The 24,148-nt window shown below is 40.9% G+C and overlaps 2 protein-coding genes across 3 annotated transcripts in view; both read left to right on the plus strand.

Annotated features, from left to right (window-relative positions):
* The window catches only part of LOC109040425 (uncharacterized), a 73,922-nt gene that overhangs the window by 206 nt on the left and 49,568 nt on the right, over positions 1–24,148 (plus strand). The gene's annotated exons all lie outside the window — the stretch shown is intronic.
* Positions 7–1,239, plus strand: mRpL21 (mitochondrial ribosomal protein L21). Its single transcript, XM_019056363.2, has one exon. The coding sequence runs from the start codon at positions 487–489 to the stop codon at positions 1,093–1,095; it is 609 nt and encodes a 202-aa protein (XP_018911908.2). The 5' UTR covers positions 7–486; the 3' UTR covers positions 1,096–1,239.

The following is a 24,148-nucleotide window of genomic DNA, read 5'->3' on the forward strand; positions in this document are numbered from 1 at the left end:
TTCTCAATGTCCGATGTGTGCTAATTGAAAGCGAATGTCTCCTTCGGCAGCAGCTCTTTCCATATATATTCTAACTTCTGGTATTTGGCATTTTTTGTAGAATGTAATGCAGATCCCCCTCCCCAATTCAGAATATCCCGATTTCATCTGCCCTCAGCATTATTAGTTCCAGTTCCAGTGCACTCTAAGTTTTCGATCTTCACGATACCTGCTTAATTTTTTCGCTAAATGTGTGCCGATTAGCGTCATTGTGGATTACTCTTACTACTTAGTGCTAACGCTGTTCCGCGTCCGCCCATCATTTCGGTTACAGATTGTCCCGGGGCCGAACTTGTCGAACTTCAACTTGGAGATCCTTAGCTTCGACGAGTCACATCCACATCCTCTTGTGTGCTCGAATATCATATGAAGTTATGTGGCGTGGTTAATTTTTTAGCGCCTTAGGTCACCATCTGCCTTCCTTACATTGCAAATTACCTTTAGAAAATGTTTAGTCAGTTTCGATCAGCAATCAGACTTGTTCCCATTGCTACCAGACTGAGTGGTATTAGTTGTGTGTGTGCACCGACTCCCCAATTAGCCAGTGTCAGGACTTGTTCGAGAGATAGTGTGCTGCAAACTCAGAAGGAGTTTATACCTGATGAAATAACAAAGGAGAATCAATTCCGTGATAGAATAGTATCCAAAGTCAATTATCAAATTCAACAACAGTCACACGGAAGGTTGTTCGCCATTGTCCTGCTTGCTGGTAAACAGTTCAAAATTACAGATGAAGACTTACTTGTCATCGAAGGGTATTGGCAGCCTACAGTTGGAGACAAATTGAAATTAGAGAAAGTTTTGTTGGTAGGTGGACATGACTTCACATTACTCGGAACACCAGTTCTATCCCGAGATTTAGTATCTGTTACTGCCACCGTTGTTGAAAAAAAATTGGGTGTCACCAAGACAAGATTTCGCAAACAGCCCCGGAAGCAGTATGAACGGACACGATTTGTTAGGAAAGAAGAGACAATGCTTAGAATCAACAGAGTAGAAACTATTGGTTTGGTGGGAGATGACGCAGACATAACTAGTGCTCCAAGAAGTCTGTGAATTCTGGATTATAGCTAACTTTTATTTTCGAGCTTACCCTTATATATTAATTACCTTGATACAACGGTTCGATTTTATATGCTTAGCAGTTCTTTTTATATTGGTGAATTATAATTCAAAGTAAACCACTTTTGTCTGTTATCATCTCGTTGTTACCTCATTTCTAGAAGACAAAATTTACCCATGGGATAATACTGTGAAATTTCACATTAAAAAGTAGTAACCTCAGTCGACTGATAAACCGACTTGCTTCATTAGAATGGTTTGTCACAGGATCAAACTGTTATTGAACTTATGGAACCTTGGATGTTTACAATTCATGAATAGTTCAGTTTTCATGAGCACTTTTTTTGCCAGGAAGGGTAAGAAAAATAAACTAAATCAAAATCTAAAAATGCTCAACATCTGCCAACGTTAATAAGAGGAGCAAGAATGTGTGGTACGAGGAGAGCAGCTAGTGCTCAATTGGCTGATCTCAGATTAAATGTCAACTAGCTGTCACTTCTTCTACCCTGTACCTAACAACTTCTTGAATGTTTTTTTATTATCCTCATAAATACCTGCACTTTTTCCCCTTTTCTTTGCAAGTACAGCATTGTTGACTAGTACGATAGCCCCCTCTGGAGGTTATATATATTCTGTGTAAAATTAAAGATATAAAAAAATTCGAAGACACCTAGGAAGGGGGATAAAATCTGAAGGCAGAAGGCTTATACCAGCTAAGCGCATAGCTTTTCTCAAAGGAAACTGTAATGCGCTCTCTTGCGTGAAGGAAGTAGTAAAGTAGGTACGCCATTTTATGGGAAGAAAACAGTGAAGGGCGCAACTTTTTTGTGAATCAAGGATGTCAGTACTCGGGGGAAGTATCAATACTGGTATCGACTCTTCAGCATCGAGCTGAAGCATCGATACTTTTAAGGTATTGATACTATCTCCAAATTATGCCATAATTCAGAGTGTGCGCTTGTCTGTCCGCTGTTTACTTCCACCAGTTTTACACTTCTGTGGGAACTGCCCTTATTCGCGTGCTTAGTCAACTAATAGAACGGAGCTCTTAATAGTGCTAATGAAAGTAATCATCTTGAGAAACCTGATTAGTGCGGACTCATCGTATGTTGAGATGAAAGTCAAGTATTGTTTAGGTCACCACTCATCAGTGCTGCCATCTGACTACTTGTATTAACCTGTCATGTGGTGCTGATTCGGAGGTAATTAGAGATTGACATTTTCTCAACAAGCGATGAGACTGCTCTACTCTGTCGTTTGTCACAGTGCATAGTGAAGGTGAAGCAGAAGAGAGAGAAGTTGTTAAAAAAGAGAAAGAGGCCTTCTACATGGCCAAATAAGAATAAGTATCGATATCATCGATAATGGGGTCTGAGGATCCATACCACCTGGTATCGATGCCAAGTCTCAATGAGAATCGATCAAAAGCACCGATACTTTGGAAATATTGGTTAAGTATCGACAACCCTAATGTGAACAACGATGTGAAGGCATGAATGCAAAGGCTGCCACCGAAAATGTGAAGGCGTAGAATTCTCTGCACCTTTGGCGATGCACCTTAGGCGATTATTTTTGACGAACCAAATGCTCAATTCCTACTGTGAAAAAAATGTCTTTATCAACTTCCCAGGGCAGTAATTTTTTAAATTCTGGTGGATACCTAATTGTTTTTCCTGTCTGAACAATCGTTTTTTCAATATAGAGCCTAATGTCGCCTAACCCTTGGAAATCATCCCCCATTTTATCAATTTTTTTCTCAGCAAAATTAGCCCCAAATCAGACTCAAAATTTTATTCTATTAACTCTTTGACCATATTTATATCTTCTCCTGGATCCTCAGGGGTCTTAGTTGGACTGCATTTTGCCATTTGGACCTATAAATTCCGGCCCGGTTTAAAAACAACGTATGTGCCATTAGTTTCCCTATGCACATAAGTGTTTTTTTCAGATAAGCCAGAATATATAGGCCCTAATTGCAAAATGCAGTCCAGTTAGCATGTCCTTATGCAAGCCAAGGCTCATGCAAAAATGGTCTATTAGAGGGCTACTAGGTATATCAAATAGGCTGTCCCGTTTTCCATAGGAAATGGCCGCAAGAGATTTTACATCCATGCTTTCAGGAATCATAACGGATCATCGGAGAAGCCTAAATCCGGTGACTTCTCTCGTCTAGCCTTCCAGGGGGCAAGGGGGAGGGGGTCAAAGGTCAAACGCACCGACCGCCATAACTTTTGAACGAAACAACGGATCAACTTGATCTTGGACTCAAATGAAAGCTCTTGACGAGACCTTTCTTTTTACAATTTTATGTCCAATAATGTTTTTTTTTGTTAATTTTTCAATGCGAAAAAAATCATTGTTTGATTTTTCAAGCCTAAAAATTCAGTTTTTCGAGTTTTTCCACGACGGGGAACGCAGGAATCCATTCAAAAACCAAATACAATAAAAGCTATCAATTTAAGCTTTAAAACGAGCTATCGTTTACTGTTTAACTTGGGAAAACAAATGGTTCAAAAGTTATGACCGTTCAAAGTTGGCGTGGCGCGCTATTTTTGAAGCGCACGGGGTGTATGTTCGCGGGCTACTCCTCTCTTCCTTTTCCCACGTGCCCGCTTCAGCTGATGACGGGTGCAGAAAGGTCCAAAGCTCCTTTGACCTGAAGTATGGCCAATCATTAATGTAAAATTACTTTTACTTCGCGAAAAAAGGGAAATAAAAAATAAATTATATGCTAATAATTTATATGCTAATAATTATAATGCTAAATTAAATGCTGGCATTACTCTATATAATGCTGCTGTTCCCACTCACTCTGCCGCCGCCCCCCCCCCCCCCCCCCCCCCCAGAGAAAAATTGACCGAAGAGATTTCCTTTAAACTTGGTACACGCTTTGCTATTGTCGTGAGGAGTTGATCAAAATAAATTATTCCGATTCCAATCCGCTATACCTAGGGCCTTGTCTCCTCGCAGGCCCGTCACATCCCATCTCGGGCCCTGCAGCCTGATTGTTGAAATGTTGTGTTTGTCGGGACGACTAGGTACTCTAGGGACGACATAGATGACATAGGATAAAAGGCGGAGCGTGATTAGTCGGCTATGTCTTATCGCTGCTTTGTCGTGCCTATGTCGGGTGGAACTCTCGACAAGCTAAAGGCACCTCTCAAGTTACCGACATGTCGTCCTTTCCTCCTGACAAAGGCACGATAACGCAGCGATAAGACATAGCAGACCAATCACGCTCCGCCATTTAACCTATGTCATCTATGCCTACCCGACAAACACAAAATTTCAACAATCAGGCTGCTGGTACCTGTTTTATGGCCCGGGCCCCAAGCACGAGGGGGGGGGGGGGGTCTGAGGGGCATCCCCAGAGAAATTTTTGAATTTAGAAATCTATTCGGACGCATTTCGAAGCTTCCATGACGAATTTTTTCCATCAATTTCTGCGGAATAATTACGCTTTTTTTCTACTTTCAGCACAAAATACTTACAAATTGTTGCATTCTAAACACCTGGAAAATTTTTATTGTTTTTTGGGGGGGGGCCTATGATAATATTTTCAATTCTAAGGGGACCAGGCCCCCCTGGACTCCCTCTTCGTTTGTCTATGTCAAGGAAATTGACCCATAAGCCATTGAAGTCGAGGATGCCCAGACAGGAGACTCTTAGCATCTGACGACGGAAGAAAATGAAACGTAGTCACTAAAAACATCCTTCTGTACTGAAAATCTTGAAAATAGATAGAATTTTCTCCAAGAAGTATACTTCTTTGAAAAATTAAGAAGAATTCTACAGTGCCCCAGCCCCCAGCGTGTTTTTGAAAATTTATTCACCTTTTGCGAAAGTTTTAGGGTAAATTTTTCACTTTTTCTCACGAAACAAGGGTTGCATGTGAATTCGTAGTGGTTTTTCACGGGCAGCACGGTAGGGTGTGTCTTATTTTTGGGTTTTTGGAAATCCGGAAAGCGCTACCTCTAAAAAGTTTCACTCTGGTGTAAAAATAAACATACTTTTTGAAAAATTCCAAAATTTTAATCCATCTCTCACGGGGCAAAGGGCCTAAGTGCAAAATTTGAATTTATGCATTTTTTAAGTGTCATTAATTCTAAGGAAGAAATGATAAGTTATGGATCTTCGGGCGGAAATTTCGTCCGTTTTGCCGTATCGTGCATTTTAAAGGCATAAATAGCCTCTGAAACGTACCTATTTGCTGCGCCGCGCGCGTAGTGCCGGCCGCGCGCTTGCACGCAGCGCACACACCTCATCATCACTTACCTGACGCCAAAACGCGACGCGACGTCGCACAGTGCGTTGATTACGTGGGGACGAGTGTCAAAAATCGATATCTCAGTTAAAAATTGTTGAAATTTCATGAAAATTTGGTGAGTTGCACTTCTTGGTACGTACTATCTTGTGACAAACAGAACTTTTTGATAGGAACATTTTGAGGGGGGTTTTGGGCCCCGTTTTGAGGGAAAATTGGATAAAACCGTTTCAGCTTGATATCTCCTTGAAAAAAATAGGATATCAAGCTCAAGTTCGCACCAAAAAAAATTAGCAAGTGCTTATTTTCAAAACACATCAATTTACCGAGAGAAAAAATAGTTCAACGTTGCTGTGTTGCCATTTTTTGTTATTTTTCATTTCGGGTTTTTAAACCTTACAGAGCGTAAAATATTTTTTTTTTTTTTTTATTGAAATGCGAGCTAATTTAATTATTCTAATTTTATTTCTCATAAATTCTACGTTTTACTTCCTGTTAGCTTTATTCCTACTGGTAAGCACTATTTATTTTTGGTTTTTTCAATTTTTAAATCCTTTTTTTTTCGTGGCGAATGTTGCATTTTGAAAGACTGCTCATTTTTAACCCTTTTTTCCACTTTCATGGGGTGGCACGAAAAAGCATTGACAGTATTTGAACTTTTGTGCACGTGGATATATTCAGTGGTATGTGTACTTTCAGAAAATCAACGGTTCATCTGCCCGATGTTGCCCGTTCGGACGGAAATAATGATTTTCTAGAAAAATTTTGCCATTTTTCGACTTTGATTCAGAGTTCACGAATTAACCTTCAATTTTCGAGACATTTTGCACTGACACAAATAGATAATACTGAAAATGAAGTAAACGAATGGTAAAATTCATTTTGAAGTGTCACATGATGCCAGCTCGCTCTAAAAAATAGCACATTTCTTTAATATTTGTATCCACGTACATGGATGCTTACATATGAACTATTCCGATTACATGAACCCAGTTCCCAAAAAATATTGGCATGAATATATTAAATGGCAGGTAAAATAGGGAAATTTGAAATGGAAGTAGCTCAGTGTTGCCAAATTTCATGAAAACTTCCATTTTCGCAAGGCTCAAGAACCAAACGAGAGGCAGAAAACCCCGAATAATGGTGAAATTCTTACAAATGATCATGATTTCTGTCCAAACGGGGGGCTACGGGCAGCTGGACTTTTAATTTTTGAAAGTGCACATACCACTGAATATGTCCACATTGAAATATTTCCAATAGTTGCCAATAGTTCTTTTGCCACTTCATGAAACTTCAAAAGAACGTAGAAACGAGCCCTGCGAAAATGGAAGTTTTCATGAAATTAGGCAACACTGAGCTACTTCAATTTCACATTTCCCCTATTTTACATGCCATTTTATATAATCATATCAATAGTTTTTGGAAACTAGGTCCATTTAATCGGAATAAGTTCATTAATATGCATACATAAACGTGGATACAAATAATGTGCTATTTTTTAGAGCGAGCTGGCATCATGTGATACTTAAAAATGAATTTTACCATTTCTTGACACCATTTCTAGTATTATCTCTTTGTGTCAGTGCAAAATGTCTTGAAAATTGAATGTTAATTTGTGAACTATGAATCAAAGTCGAATGAAAGCCCAAAAACACCTGAAAAATGGGCAAATTTTCTAGAAAATCATGATTTCCGTTCGAACGGTCAACATCGGGCAGAAGAATCGTTGATTTTCTGAAAGTACACATACCACTGAATGTATCCACGTGCACAAAAGTTCTAGTACTGTCAATGCTTTTTCTTGCCACTTCATGAAACTTTAAAAGAACGTAAAAACGAGCATTGCGAAAATGGAAGTTTTCATTAAATTTGGCGACACTGAGCTGCTTCAATTTCAAAGTTCCCCTATGTTACATGCCATTTAAAATATTTACATCCATATTTTTTGGAAACTAGGTTCATGTAATCGGAATAAGTTCATATATATGCATACATATACGTGGATACAAATATGAAAGAAATGTGCTATTTTTAAAGCGAGCTGGCATCATGTCATACTTAAAAATGAATTTTACCATTTCTTTACATCATTTTCAGTATTATCTTTTTGTGTCTGTGAAAAATGTCTTAAAAATTTGAGATTAATTGGTGAACTATGAATCAAAGTCGAATAAAAGCCCAAAAACACCTGAAAAATGGCCAAATTTCCCTGGAAAATCATGATTTCCGTCCAAATGGGCAACATCGGGCAGATGAAACGTTGATTTTCTGAAAGTACACATACTACTGAATGTATCCACGTTCACAAAAGTTCAAATACTGTCAAAGCTTTTTTTTGCCACTCCATGAAAGTGGAAAAAAGGGTTAAAAATGAGCAGTATTTCAAAATGCAATATTTGCCACAAAAAAAAGGATTTAAAAATTGGAAAAATCAAAAATAGAAAGTGCTTACCAGTAGGAATAAAGCTTCCAGGAAGGATAAAATGGCACTGCAGCCTGTTGATCAGAATGCTCCTCATTGTTATCATCTGCAAACGGCTTCTAATCAGGAGCTCAGAACTGGCTGATATCGACCACCTGTGCGGGCACTAGGTACCGATAAAAATCGATACTATCGCTGACAATAGTGTTGCCAGATATACCACTTAACGTTCACCACATAATTTTTGGAAAATTTCGACTTTTATTTTTAGGGGGATTTTTGTCACCATTCAACGCACTGTGCGTCTGTCTGCGGAAACCCCTAGTGGACTTTTTGTTCCTTCAATACGTAAAATTACCTATAAATGAAGTGAGGCACATCAAAATCTATTATGCACACTGGGTTAATGAAAGGGTATGCTACGGAGGTAAAACACATTTAGCCGAAATATTTGGGTTTATTGAGACATGAAAGTATCACAAACACTTCGAGAATTTACAGGCTTTTGATTTTCTTTTTCAAGTTCACTTTCTTTTTGACATATGGAGAAGTTAATAGCAAATCTTGATATGCATGCATCCCCTTTTTTAGTTATCGATCGGCTTCATGTTTGCATGCGTCGAACTCTCCTTCCGGCGGAATCGTTGACCACACGCAAACTTTTTACAACTTCCTAAAAAAAGGAAACTGTCTGGAATTTGTAAAATACTGAGGAGCGTTTTGCTATTCGTTGCAAAAAGATCATGTAGGCTGGGACATTCCTTACCATAAATTGGTAATCGATTGAGGATTGGTAATCGATTTGATTTGGTAATCGATTGGGAGGGTCAGGAAGACCATAGTTTTTCGTCAAATTAAGGATGCAAGTTTCTCTTTCCTCCGCATGAAAAGCCGCATATCAAATAGAGGTAAAGGAATTAGAGTCTCACCAGGTGACCATAAATGGTTTGATAGTTTTCTTAAAGCTATGTGACAGCGGTGCTATCAATTTTTTTTGTAATTATGTATTATTTTGTTTAAATGTATTTTTATTTTTATTTCTTTTTCGCTTTATCAGGCACTTTATTTATTAAGACTAGCAAGTTAGCCAATTCTAACATTGCATTTTAGTGTTAATATTTAACTATTATTAAAATATGAAAGTTTGAGCTTTTTCAACTATTCTCAAAGATATTCGTGTTTTATATTTTGTTTTTGGTGTTTTGAGAGGATTAATTGGAACTTCCTTCAGAATAATTATTCGTTCTGAGATCACAATCATTGGGTCTTTTTCAGTAAAGGAACATTTATACAATGTTGCGGTAACTTCTCATGCATCAATTAAATAATTTTTTTTTTTTTAAACTATGCCTTTGGTTATCGGTGGGTTTGGTAATTGACTTGTTCATTTAATAATCGGTGCCCTAAAATGGCTTTTCTTCATATCTGCGGCTTTCCATGGCGGAAAGAGAAACTTGCATCCTCAATTTGACGAAAAACCATGGTCTTCCTGACCCTCCCAATCGATTACCTATCAATTTATGGTAAGGAATGTCCCAGCCTACCCGATCTTTTTGCAACGAATAGCAAAACGCTCCTCAGTATTTTACAAATTCCAGACAGTTTCCTTTTTTTAGGAAGTTGTAAAAAGTTTGCGTGTGGTCAACGATTCCGCCGGAAGGAGAGTTCGACGCATGCAAACATGAAGCCGATCGATAACTAAAAAAGGGGATGCATGCATATCAAGATTTGCTATTAACTTCTCCATATGTCAAAAAGAAAGTGAACTTGAAAAAGAAAATCAAAAGCCTGTAAATTCTCGAAGTGTTTGTGATACTTTCATGTCTCAATAAACCCAAATATTTCGGCTCAATGTGTTTTACCTCCGTAGCATACCCTTCATTAACCTAGTGTGCATAATGGATTTTGATGTGCCTCACTTCATTTATAGGTAATTTTACGTATTGAAGGAACAAGAAGTCCACTAGGGGTTTCCGCGGACCGACGTAGCGTCGCGTTTTGGCGTCCGGTAAGTAAGGTGTGTGCGCTGCGTGCAAGCGCGCGGCGCAGCAATTAGGTACGTTTTAGAGGCTATTTCTGCCTTTCAAATGCACGATACGGCAAAACGGACGAAATTTCCGCCCGAAGGGCCGTAACTTTTGATTTCTTCCTTAGAATTAATGACACTTAAAAAATGCATAAATTCAAATTTTGCACTTAGGCCCTTTTTGCCCCGTGAGAGGTGGGTTAAAATTAAAATTTTGGAATTTTTCAAAAAGTATGTTCATTTTTACACCAGAGAGAAACTTTTTAGAGGTAGCGCTTTTCGGATTTCCGAAAACCCAAAAATAAGACACACCCTACAGCACGGGCCCCCTCCGGGGCCCGGGCCCCGGTACCAGGGACCCAGTATCCCCCCCTCTTTGTGTCGGGCCAGCTCCACGGGAAGTTTTCATGGGTTTTTCCCAAGTTCGAATCGCAGGAATGAAACTTCGGGGATTTTTCCCAGTCACCGTTTCCACGGGACGGGACTCATACAGTCCTGCGACTACTTTGCGGGGGAAGATAAATTAGTTAAAGTCGGGTATAAAACCGGGATTAAAAGAATAATTGCACTCAATTGACAATTAGACACATTATTTTAACTAAACAAACATGAACCATTTGAGTAATCAACAAAATGTCGCACAATTCGTTTACACTTCTTCTTCCTCTCTCAGTGGGTCCTAAGAGTAAAAGGACCATACTTGGTACTGGGAAAAATATTGATTAACTCAATATTTTTCCCAACTTCGTAAGTGAGATTTTTCCCTGTGACAAATCTCGTGATAAGGCCCGTGGAGACAAGGCCTAGGACGCCCGCAATAGCGAAAAGTTGTTTCTCCCTATAGTATTGCATTGGAGATACGCGGTTGTTTACGCGCACCGCGCCTAGAGTCCCTTTATACCCAGAGTTAAGACAACTCACTTTTGGTTGAGCTGGAAGTGGCCTAAAAAAAAATCCAATTCTGATTGGTTCTCGCTCATGGAGGCCGAAACGAGTGCACCAAGATGGCGGTACCTTCAGTGTGAACAAGAATAATGAAAATATTACCTAATTGTGGTTTATCTAGAGTAAGTTGTTATTTCCATCGGTCCAAAATGAAAATAGATTAAGAAATTATTCACAAACCAATCTCATTCTCATTTTAATTGATCAATTGGTTGAAGTTGTTGTTTTCGTGTGACATAGGTGTGACAGACATCGCAGGATTCCTGATCCTTATCCCTCAATATCGTTCGTTAAGGTGCACTCGTGTCGGCCTCCATGGCCAGCCAAGGCCGGCTGCCAGTCAGCTGATAATCGAGTTGTCTTAACTCTGGGTATAAAGGGACTCTAACCGCGCCGAACTATGGAACGCCGTTAGTGTCAAAACCCGAACAGGATCAATCGTGTCACGTGACGTCACAGCCTTTTAGACGAAATTGCAGGTTATAGGAGGTATATTTCGACGGATTTTCGTGAAAATTGGTGTCAGGTTGTATTTTTTGACGGGAAACTCGAATTTTTGGTCAGATTTTCAAAATCCAAGATGGCGGCCGTGACCTAAAATGCTACTTCGGCTCCTGATCCATCGATTTTAGTGAAACTCTGTAGTAGGAGGTACTTTTCGACGGGAAACTCGAATTTTTGGTCAGGTTTTCAAAATTTTAAAATCCAAGGTGACGGCCGTGGCCTAAAACTCTATCTCAGCTCCTGATCCATCGATTTTAGTGAAATTCGGTATCCTGGGGTTTTTTCGACGGGAAACTCGGATTTTTTGTTAGATTTTCAAAATTCAAGATGGCGGCCGTGGCCTTTAATGCTATTCCGCTTCCTGATATCCATCGGTTTTTGTGAAATTCGGTATTAGGAGGTATATCTCGACGGGTTAGAATTTTAGAACCGATTTTCAAAAATCCAAGATGGCGAACGTGGTTTAAATTGCTCTCTCGGCTCCCGATCCATCGATTCTTGTGAATTCAGCATAAGGAGGTGTATTTCGACGGGAAACTTGAATTTTGGGTCAGATTTTCAACATTTCCAAATCCAAGATGGCGGCCCCGCACAAAAAGGCGGTCCCGGCTCCTGGATCATCAATTTCTGTAAAACCTGGTGAAAAAGGAGAGTATTACAAAGATGTTCTCTTCTCATCAATGTTAAAAACTATGCGGGGCGGTGGCGACTGAGCGAGTCGCAAGTTCATCGCGAAGCGAAGAACTGGGGTCCAGGGGCACTCCCCAGTCAGACGTGTCAGCTCGCAAAGCAAGCTGATCACGACTAGTACATTATATTTACGTCCCCCCCTTCATGATTGAATAAATAATGGCCAAATCAAGCCTCTTTTACCGCAAAATACACCCAAAAGCTGTAGATAATATTCATAGGGTATGCCAGCAGCTTATCCTTTATTAGCATTTAATTTATTTTTTATTTCCCTTTTTTCGTGAAGTAAAAGTAATTTTGCATTAATGATCGGTCATACTTCAGGTCAAAGGAGCTTTGGACCTTTCTGCACCCGTCATCAGCAGAAGTGGGCACGTGGGAAAAGGAAGGGAGGGGTAGCCCGCGAACATACACCCCGTGCGCTTCCAAAATAGCGCGCCACGCCAACTTTGAACGGTCATAACTTTTGAACCATTTGTTTTCCCAAGTTAAACAGTAAACGATAGCTCGTTTTAAAGCTTAAGATGATAGCTTTTATTGTATATGGTTTTTGTATGGATTCCTGCGTTCCCCGTCGTGGAAAAACTCGAAAAATTGAATTTTTAGACTTGAAAAATCAAACAATGATTTCTTTCGCACTGAAAAATTAACAAAAACAGACATTATTGGACATGAAATTGTAAAAAGAAAGGTCTCGTCAAGAGCTTTCATTTGAGTCCAAGATCAAGTTGATCCGTTGTTTCGTTCAAAAGTTATGGCGGTGGGTGCGTTTGACGTTTGACCTCCTCCCCCCCTCGCCTCCTGGAGGGCTAGACGAGAAAGGTCAGTCACCGGATTTAGGCCTCTCCGATGATCCGTTATGATTCCTGAAAGTATGGGTGTAAAATCTCTCGCGGCCATTTCCTATGGAAAATGGGACAGCCTCTTTCAAAGTCTCTAGCGCAACTGCTTCATCCCTTAAAAACAAAAATCCTAAAATCGACGAAATCCGTCGATCTTCGGAACCGTACATTTCAAAAATAAGTCGCGTCTGCAGCAGCATTTAAACTTTACCTAGAGTTCTGAAACTTGGATGGAACACTGTTTTGACCAGAAAACGCAACTTTTAAGGATAGACCTGTTCCTCGGACAGCGTAGTGTCCCTGTCCACCCATGCTAGGTCAGGGGGGTATTTGCATGCCAACCGATGCCATTTTGAAAAAGTGACCTCCTCAGGATTTGATGAAATCTGGCGCACCTAGTGTCAATGCGTAGCTAAGTCAAGATCCAATCTTTTAAGTTGATTCAACCTCATGTTGCGCTTTTATTACCGACACAATGAAAGTTCGCAAAAGTTGGCCTCTTTCAATGAATGTCGCCTCTTTAATGAGGTCGCTTAGGGTCAAAAATCACTCGATTAGTTCAAATTAGGCTACCAGTATGAAACTTGGTGAAAATGTAGTTTAAGGTATCTAGAACCGAAATCCATCGGGACATAAGCTGGATAAATATAAGCAACAATAATAAAAAAAGACCTTTCTACAGTGACTTTTTTATAAAAATAATTAGGTACGGTAAATTAATTAAAGTTTCTTGTTTTTCCATTGTTCTCTGAAATCAAATTTCCCCTGTCAATCCCCTAAACGCATGTCTCGAGGTTTCTTATTTTCAGTCATATTCACGTGTATTCCTGCCAAACTTCATACATCTTGCTGCTACGGGGCAACTAAAGTCCGAGATACCTCGGAGAAACAGAGGCTGATTCTTCATTCTCAAGATGGCGGCCATTAACCGGGAGCCGTCTTTTATTTCGTCTGCAGCGGACACTTCGCGGTCCGCAGGCGTCTGCAATCGTCTTTTATTATTTTGCGGATGACTTGGAGCGGGCGGGGCTTAATTTCGAGGATGCGAAGCGGACACAAGAATTCGCCTGGATGCGGACACCTGCAGACGTTTGCGGTCCGCGGCCGTTTGCGAGCTCTCGAGCTCGCAGACCGCGTACCGCGGACGGAACCCTAACCTCTCGACAATATCATCTTCTCCTGTCTTCTATTTTGTGCCCTTCTATTTTGTCATTTGTCAATCCTATTTAGTCTCTATTTGTATTTTGACCTTTTTGACCCATGATCTTCGAACTTTTATATCTGTTGAAACAATTCAGGAGTTTATAACTGTCCAATAATTACGGTTTTATTCATTTATTGGTTGTCATTTGAAATATGTTGGCATTTATGCCCAAATTTCTCATCTTATTTCGTTTTCGAAAATTTTTATCGAGCACTCCTAAGTAGGTTTTTACTAGACGCTTCACACCCAGTATTATCAGAATCAGGTAAACATAAACAAAATGCAGTGGCGCCCTCCAGCGGACCGCGCTGTTAACACCTACCTCGCTATGATTGGCTCTCTGAAGTATCTACGAAAATCACCGATCGTCCGCGGTCAGCGGTCCGCGAAGAATCCTGTAGACGAAATAAAAGACGGCTGGGGTAAAGCTGACTGCATTTCAATCTCAGGATTTCTGGGTTCCCTGCATATTCACACATGCTCATTTCAAGTTTCATGCATATAGCTGCAAAACAGCCACGAAAATCCGACGAACCTCGGAGGAACAGGTCAAATTGGTTCTTTCCAAGCTTGCAGCCATGTTCGGCGGTAAAATGGCTGACCAAACTTGGGTCCCGGTGAATTTCTATTTTCAACACACTCATGGATATTCCTGCCAAAATTTACGCGTCAAGCTACAAAATAGCCGCGCAAATCTGAGAAACCTTGGAGAAGCAGGACTGGGCTGTTAATTTCCAAGATGGCGGCCTTTAGCCTGGGTAAAAATAGCCGACTAAACTCAGGTCTCGATAGATTTTTTTTCTCAACATATTTATACATATTCCTGCCAAATTTTATACACTTCCGCGGAGAAACGGCGCTAAACCGCTAATTTTCAAAATGGCGGCCAATAGCAAGGGTAAAATGGGCGACTGGACTTAAGTGTAAATTTTTCCTCATTCTAGACACACTCAAGTATATTCCTGCCAAATTGTATGGTAACAGAAAGGTTAGAACGTGTGAAAAATGAGATAATAATGGAAATCAGCTTATGGCGGTCATCTTGGAAAATGGCGGCCAAAATACGGGGAAACATGGGAAATCCAGCTTGTGTTCCGAAAGTTTCATACTGGTAGCCTAATTTGAACTATTCGGGTGATTTTTGACCCTAAGCGACCCCACTACTACATTCATGTTTAGCTCCCGAATGGTTTATCCGAAAGCCCTGAAAAAGGCTTTTCAGACATGTACAGCAAAATTGGGCGGAACCGGGCGGATTTCCCAGAACTCAGTGATACACAGTGTACTAACTTGTTTACATAATTTTTGACTCCAGCAAGTTTCCTCGTTAGAAGTTTGCACACGCTTAGGTGACAGTATCACGAAATTTTCAACGAGATCAAAAGGTCCAATTTTGAGTTGTGCCCAGTTTTGTCGTACACGTCCGAAACGCTCTTTCTCAGGGCTTTCTCAGTTGGCAGCCTAATATTCTGTGAACATTCCGAGAATATTTGAGGAACATAAAAAGTGTTCCGAGACAAAACAAAATCCCCAAAATACCTATTGAATGAACATTCAATGGATTTTAAAAAAAAAAATCCTGGAAAAGTCCCAAGGATATTGTCGAGATGATCTCAAGATATTTGTTGAATCCGGAAAATATTCCAAGGATATCGAGTGGAAATTGTTTTAAAAGTGTTATTAATCCTCTCTCCCCTTCCAGCAGTGGATGGAATGAGCTCTGAATCAATTCCTTTGAGGATGTTGAAAGAAAATAAGCTACGGACCATCCAACGTTTTCAGCTTGTGTACATATTTTTTCCTTATCGTTCGTTTCAATCTCATTCTTATCTTCAGTCCTCTTTTTGAACTGGAGAGTTGAGATCATAGTGTTAATAATACTTAAAGCCAAAGGCTCAGAGATACGGTGAAATGACCAAAATTTTCGTCCGAAGAGTTGTAATCGTCGTTTCTAGCTGGGATGAACTATTCGCAAATCTATGTCGGCAGCAAGAGGCTCGAACTCACTGCACGGCTTAAAGCGCGCGCCAGAGGGTGGTTACCGTGCCTCAACTGACCGTTTACGACTTTCCGGCTACAGATGTACGACCAAACGGACGAAATTTTTTCTAAGCACCACAATTTGATGATATCCACAGTGAAACGACACTAACTTTGCCCAAATACCAATTTTTACACGTGCGCCCTTTACGTTGATTGAGAGGCCGTTAAAAAAATGTTCAAATTTTTTTGAAAAAAAAAAAAAGTTCCTTATTTTATTTAACAGGGTGTCTAGCGACCGGGAAAACCAGGAAAGTCAGGGAGATGAAATTGATCAGGGAAAGTCAGGGAAGAAAAACGCAAAACCGGGAGAGAAGCGAACTTTCGTCGAAGATCGCGATTTTTTGCCTAACTTTACGGCGCTTCGATACTTAGCCCTGCAGCGCTCTCTCCTGGTCTGAGGTGCCATCTGAACCGTTAGTGCTGACGTAAATAAAAAGACTACGTAGCGTAGTCTCTTTATTCTATGGTGCTGACTAGTGGTGCCCCCTCTCTCTATCGCTGTGTTGCGTCCGCGACGCCTCCTTTAGCGTCCGCGACACCTCTGGAAGTGTCCCCGACGCCTTTTGAAGCGTCCACGACGCCTTTAAAGCGTCCGCGACACCTCTGGAAGTGTCCGCGACGCCTGTGGAAGCGTCCGCGATAACTTTAAGGCGTCCGCGACGCCTCCTTAAGCGTCCGCGACGCCTCTTGAAGTGTCCACGACGCCTTAAAAGCGTCCGCGACACTTTTGGAAGTGTCTGCGACGCCTTTGGAAGCGTCTATGACGCCTTTAAAGCGTCCTTTAGCGACGCCTCCTTTAGCGTCCGCGACACCTCTGGAAGTGTCCGCGACGCCTTTTGAAGCGTCCACGACGCCTTTAAAGCGTCCCCGACACCTCCTTTAGCGTCCACGACACCTCTGGAAGCGTCCGTGACGCCTTTCAATGCGTTCACGACTCCTTTCAAGCGTCCGGGACACCTCTGGATGTGTCCGCAACAAGTTTTAGGCGTCCGTGACCCCTGTGGAAGTGTCCGCGACACCTCTTGAAGTGTCCAAGACGCCTTTTGAAGTGTCCAAGACGCCTTTAAAGCGTCCGCGACACCTTTGGAAGTGTCCGCGACGCCTATTGAAGCGTCTACGACGCCTTTAAAACGTCCTCTAGCGTCCGCGACACCTCTGGAAGTGTACTATTTCTTCCTCTATTTATTTAATTCCCGAAGTTGCAAATTTCTATAAAGTTTTTTGAAGTAAGCAAAGATGAAGTTAAGCAAAGATCTTCCAAAGCATCACTTTTTAGCACAAAAGATGTAATAGTTGAAGAAAGAAAAGAATCTTTTTTACGTGAGTCTCCGTTGACACCCAAAGACCGCAGAAAGGTTTTTATTCTTGAATTGTAATCCATCGCTTTGAAGGGTGGAAAATATCGTACAGACTGAAAGCAAATCTTGGTAAAAAGTCATGGAAAGTCAGGGAGAAAGAAATTCAATAGGTCAGGGAAAACCTTGGAAGTCAGGGAGAATGAAAAGAAAAATTTTCTAGACCCCCTGTAAATTAACTTTTCTCAACTTTCAAAAATAAGTGACACCCTGCCCAGCCCCCCCCCCCCCTAATTTTCTACGCCGATAGAGAAGAGACCCGGGAGAAAAGGACTGAAATGATGCCCGAAAGTCAATGTCTAATTTGAGGAAGACCCTTGAAAAGTTGTGACTAGTCGCAGGACCACAATCCCGGGACCGCCGCCCACTTAAGGACGAAATCCTCCACAAAACCCACGCTGCCCCCATCAATTTCACTCTTGATTCTCTACAAATTCAATGTTTGGTAGTCTCATTCCGTTGCTGTGAAAATGACTGACGGAATGAGAACTTTCACCGATACGACCCTTTCGCAAATGAACTGAGGACCGTTCGCGCCGATTTTTACATGAAAAATGTCATTTCTTCCCCCGTTTTCTGCGCCGACAAAGGTGAGACCCGAGAGAAAAGGACTGAAATGATGCTCGAAAGTAATGTCCACTTTGAAGATGACCAATGAAAAGTCGGAGTCGACTAGGCGAAGAACCACAATCCCTGGACTGCCGTCCACTACAGGGAGATGGACCAGATCTCGTCGATTCTCTGAGCAACGGAATAAGACTACCAAACCTTGAATTTGTAGAGAATTGCGAGGGAAATTCAGAGAGTCAGAGAAGCAGCGGAGGTTTTATAGCTGATTTTGTCTCTGAGTGGGCGGCACTCCCTGACTTGTGGTCCTCCGACAGGTCGCAACTTTTCAAGGGTCCTCGTCAAGTTGGACAATACTTTCAGGCATCATTTAAGTCGTTTTCTCCTGGGTCTCTCCTTTCTCAGCGTGGAAAATAAGGGGGGCCGGGGGTAAGGAACGACAATTTTATAACTGAATCGGCGTGGACGTTACTCATTGTCTGTTCATTTGCGAGAGGCCGTATCCTGTGGAAGTCCTCACCGATTCTCGAACAGCGGAAAAAGACTGCAACAAATTGAACCTCAAGAGTGAAATCTAGCGGGGCAGCGGGTCTGCCGTGATATCGAAGAGAGCCGTAAGTGCAAAATTTTCGAAATTGAGTTTTCTTCAAAATTCGTCTAAACTCTTTTAGATGAAATTACCGAGACAGCTAAAACAGCAAAATTCATCCTAATTTAATGAAAACGAGACGTATGAAAAAGCCGTAAGCGCACAAAAAATGACACAGCTTTTTTCAAGACAGCCGTAGATGCATGAGAGCCAATGAAAACAGTGCTTTCCAGTTAAGTGCCGCCCTCTTCTGCCAATTTCTAACCTGAAAATGTGTTTGTTGTGCGTCCAAAACGCAACCACGAAAGCATGCAGAAGATGGCACTTACGGCTCTTTTGCCTATCAATAACCTAGCATGAAAATGAAAAATACCCTTTTTATGTAATGGAAATAAAATCAGTCGATTTTTAATCATCCATACGATTTCTAGGAGTCTTCCGGACGATTAGTGGCAGTTTGACAAAGAACGGAGACTTCTCTCAATAAAATGTTCTTGTGAGAAGCTTCTGAGCCCGTTTTCTCCATACTTCATTTTTGCACTTACGGCTCTCTTCGCTATCACGGCAGGGGTGTCTTATGGATACTTTCGTCCCTGAAGTGGGCGGTCGTCATGTATTTCTGGTATTCTGAGTAGTCGTATTTCGTAAGTACCCTCTTCAAGTATGACAGATTTTCGGGCATCATTTAAGGTGAATTTCCTGGTTTTCCCCCGCCCCGGTACGAAAAAGGGAGATAGGGGGCTAAGAATTATCAAACCTCTCCGTCAATTTACAGGCCGCTTCCGCGGTTACATTTTCAAGAAGTTGCACTCGGACTCGATGCTAATCAATAGCTACGTTTATGCGAGGCTCGAAACCGAGGTTTCACGAAACCCGAGTTTGTAATGCTAGTTTTCTCCGTCGGGTTTATGCGGGCGCTGTAACCCGACTTTCGCGGGAAATCAAACTTTCCGATTCTGGCGCTGTTTATGCGCATATTTTCGATTAAACTTGAATTTCATGCGTTGGCGCCATTTTCACAAGCTATACTTAATTTTTTCACTATGAATTGATTCAATAAAATTATTATTACTCTTTTATCCCGTATATGTTCCACAATTTTTCCGCAATATATAAGCGGAGGCTTCATCTTCACTGAAAAAGCCTTTACTGACTTTCTGAGCAACAGTTAGAAAAATGACAGTGGATTTTTAATCATTTTACGTTCATATTTAAAAATTGAATGAATACCTAAGTAATCTCAACAACCCTTTAAATCATGCTCGAGCTTATATTCTGAGCTCAGAAAAGTTGCCATAGGTAATTTTAGTGATGTTAAAAATAATTGTGGCAGGAGCAGAAATTCATCATATTGTTTATTGAGCTTCTAATGATCTGACAATAGGTAGTTATAGGCATTGAAAGTGTAGGAGTGCGAATCCAGTAAAGCACCACACCTTCACTCCATGGTGTCGTAAAGATTGTATGTCTGCCATTATTGTAGTGAAACAAACAAGTAATCGGGAATACTTATGGGAATCGCTCCTTCAAAATATGATCAAAATAAGTGGATATTGATAGGTCAACAATGTATCGCTGAAGCAGAAGCGTCTAAATCCTCTTGAGGCAACGGATGGTGACAATCTTAACAAACTGATGACGCTTCACAAATTTTAAATTTCCACATTCCCAGAGACACGCGCTGAAATCCTGTTTCTCACCCCTCTTTCCGACTGCTCTCCGAGTCCATGAGCAAGACAGGAAGAAAATAGGCAAGCTACCTACTACTGTTTGCCTACTTATGTGTTTTTTTTCTTAAACGTGATTTTCAAAGGTGACTCATGTAAAGAGCAACTGACAAACAAGATTTCAGAACCTGCCATTGCATTTCACTAACCTAAGACACAAACCCAACCTTACCATTGATATTCTTTCGCTTACACTGTATATTATTCTCCCATTGAGTTTCGATATGAGCTCAATTCAAAAATGCTTTTGAATTTAATTATTCGGGTAGATTGGAATATGGGGCTTTCAGTCTACCTGTAAAGCGCATTTACTAACATTCACTGCTGTCACAAGATATTTTTGCACAGGCAGAGCCACTTTCCACAATAGATGGATCTCTAACGCCAAGGCTCAATTATGACTAGTGATTCAACGACCAAAAATTGTTTCACGCCTCAATAAAAACCGTATTCTTATCTCGAATTGCAAATCTTGGATAACAGAGCACTCACCAAAAAATCTCCTGCCTTCTGCCTCAGTATGAGAAGAGTGACGATACCTTGGAGCAATAACTTTGAACTAGTTTCAATAAATGATGGCCTCAGAATTTGAGTCATCATTTACAAGAGATTGGATCAAAGAAATAAGTCAGCAGGTCACGGTTGTGGCTGGTCTCTCACTTTCAGTAGGACTACCAGGAAATAGATACATGCATACCACACAAAATCAAGAGCTACACAGCTCTGATTGGATCAGATTTCAGATTTAATCGGTAGAATGAAATGAAAAAATTCGGTGCACTACTTAAAGGGAAGCAGGGTGCCTTATCTTGAAATCCTAGGCAAATCGTGTGGATACAGTAAAAAAGTTCTCTGCAGATGATGAACTGGTAGGTAAGGCTATTACTCAATTGTAGCCTGTAAAGCTCTTTGCTTGCTTTGCTTCTGTAGTCATAAAATGTTGATTAGAGTTGCAAGAATTATCTGAAAAAGCAGTAATAAGCCTGGATTCCATCTGACTCTAAACACCTTCACTAGAAAATAACGTCCTACGTTTAGCTAAATAAGGATAAATAAGCCACATATAACTGAAGGAATCACGTAAAAGTGCTTAAGCAACAATTGTAGTAAAATTATGATTGTAAAAAATGTTGAATAATGGCAAAATTAAAGCTAAATCGTGGGATAAGCACCAGTTGTTTACGAACGTTATGATAATGAATCCGCCATATTGCCGATCGCGCACCTGAAAATCGCGTTTGAAGTCGAATTTCAACTAATTTCAACCTCCGGTTCGTTTATGCGGAGTGCGAAAACCTAGTCTTTAGTGTAAAATAAGGTTTCAAACACAACTTTCGGAAACCTACATTTCGTTAGTTCCGTATCGTTTATGCCGTGATTTGAACCTTGGTTTCAAACTCAGGTTCCGATTGAAGTTAGGTTAAGAGGCTCGCATAAACATAGCTAGTAGCTCGGAGATCGGAGCTCTGTCGGACTCTTCGCATTTAATGAAATGTTTTATTGAATTAGACCCCCCCCCCCCTTCCTGTAGGGACCAGGGTGGCTCCCACCCGTGGGGGCGAAATAAAGAGTCAGGTGTCACTTGTAGAATTTCTGAGGACTTTCTTAAAAGAGAAGCGGTCTGTCCAAGAGTCACCGAACCCACTCTAAGAAATAAACGTGCAGACCCCCCAAATGAACTTTGGACCTTCCTAACTTTTGGCATGAGAATCGGATTGATTTCGGCTTTGCGCCGATTTTTTTTTCTTGCTCTTGTCATTTTAAACTCTCAAGTTGCCCTCCCTTCCCTGGGAGGGGGGAGGGGTAAAAACAGGAAAGTGCCTCATAAAGTTTCCCCCTTGATATAAAAAAGAACGCCGGTAATATAATACTCCTTAGTATTCCAATTTCAATTTTTACCCCTCGAAAATAAAAGCGGCATATCTGTAATGGCAAGAAAGACTAAAATAAAATGAAAATAATAAATTTAAAACAAAACCCAGAAAATATAAGCAAACTCAAGAAATATCAGCATGCCAATTTAATGACTACATCATTGTGTTAGATATTTTCAATTGCATTCGATGGTTATTATGTCAAGAAGAACATAGCAGCAATTTCGAACGTTTAAGATTTCGTGGTCCTTTAAAATTTTCAACGTTTGAAAAAAGCGGCAAATTCAAACGGGCTAATCAGCTTCTGATCAAATAAAATCAGTTCATTGAAATACGTTGTCGCTGAAGATATCTTGCTCGCCCCTCCCCCTCTCTACGATTATATCTCAGCGACACACGCCGAGACACTTCTCACAAAAAAGGAGCCACCTGGAATATCTGGCGAACGGGTTGGAATTTCGAAAAACGGTAAAAGACGTGTCCGTTTATATCGTGGGGGGCACCTTTTGACGTATTTTAAATTTCCCCAAACTGCGGGAGGGGCGCGGGGCGGGGGGTTCCCTCCCGTAAATCGAATTTTTCAAATGGCACCCCCCCCCCCATATTTTTATTTCAGAAATCGATTCTACGCAAAAAAATAAGCCACCCTGTCCAAACCGGATGTAAATCGGACAATTTTTCAGCGATTGGCAGAGGTTGAAACATTTTCTAATGCTCTATTCAAAAAATCCCCAGGCCGAATGAGATTGCCGTATCAAACCAAACTCTCCGCCAAAAAAACTCTTAAGCAATGCCCTTTCGCTAAAAAAAGAAAAAAATCTGCTGTACTCGAACACTGGAGCACGCGGAGCCCTTTTCTTCGACATTAAGATGCGTTTTACCGAACATTGCCAAGGGGCGCTCATCGGGAGGGAGTAGTAAGTCTCGGACACGAATCAGCATTCTTTTTTCTGAAGCACAAGAAACCAAATCCATGAAGAAACAACTAAATAGAAAAATAAATGGATTACCTTTTTTTAAGTGCGTGGCAATGATTCGAGCCGGACCTTTATGTTTTTAAGAACGTTATTTTTCCGCGGTGCGTGACAATTTTCTGGAGTTGGTTTTGAATGACCGTTGAAAAATAAACGGAAAGTCTAGACTTCTCCTTTTTGAAAATAAATGCTATGATAAATAACAACTGATTTTAAAAATTCATGAAAACATCAGTTGCGGCTCAAATCATTGCCACGCACCTAAAAAAAGGTAATCCATTTATTTTTCTATTTAGTTGTTTCTCCATGGATTTGGTTTCTTATGCTTCAGAAAAAAGAATGCTGATTCGTGTCCAAAACTTACTACTCCCTCCCGATGAGCGCCCCTTGGAAATGTTCGGTAAAACGCATCTTAATGTCGAAGAAAAGGGCTCCGCGTGCTCCAGTGTTCGAGTACAGCAGATTTTTTTTCTTTTTTTAGCGAAAGGGCATTGCTTAAGAGTTTTTTTGGCGGAGAGTTTGGTTTGATACGGCAATCTCATTCGGCCTGGGGATTTTTTGAAAAGAGCATTAGAAAATGTTTCAACCTCTGCCAATCGCTGAAAAATTGTCCGATTTACATCCGGTTTGGACAGGGTGGCTTGTTTTTTGCGTAGAATCGATTTCTGAAATAAAAATATGGGGGTGCCATTTGAAAAATTTGATTTACGGGAGGGAACCCCCCGCCCCGCGCCCCTCCCGCAGTTTGGGGAAATTTAAAATACGCCAAAAGGTGTCCCCCACGATACAAACGAACACGTCTTTTACCGTTTTTCGAAATTCCAACCCGTTCGCCAGATGTTCCAGATGGCTCCTTTTTCGTGTGACACCCTGTATAAGCTCCGAGACTTCCTAATTTTGCGTAACTGGTAACGCTTAGTTCTAACGTTTTACTGGGCCGATTTTCATGATTTTTGCGGCTATCGACAGGCGATAGGCCCTAAATGAGCCCGCTCTCATCAGATTTTGGAAATAGGAC

Source organism: Bemisia tabaci, chromosome 1 (assembly GCF_918797505.1).
Source record: "Bemisia tabaci chromosome 1, PGI_BMITA_v3".
Classification (NCBI taxonomy): Eukaryota; Metazoa; Arthropoda; class Insecta; order Hemiptera; family Aleyrodidae; genus Bemisia; species Bemisia tabaci.

What these genes read in the sequence shown, in the direction of transcription:
- mRpL21 (XM_019056363.2), top strand. Translation starts at nt 487, where the DNA reads ATGTTTAGTCAGTTTCGATCAGCAATCAGACTTGTTCCCATTGCTACC.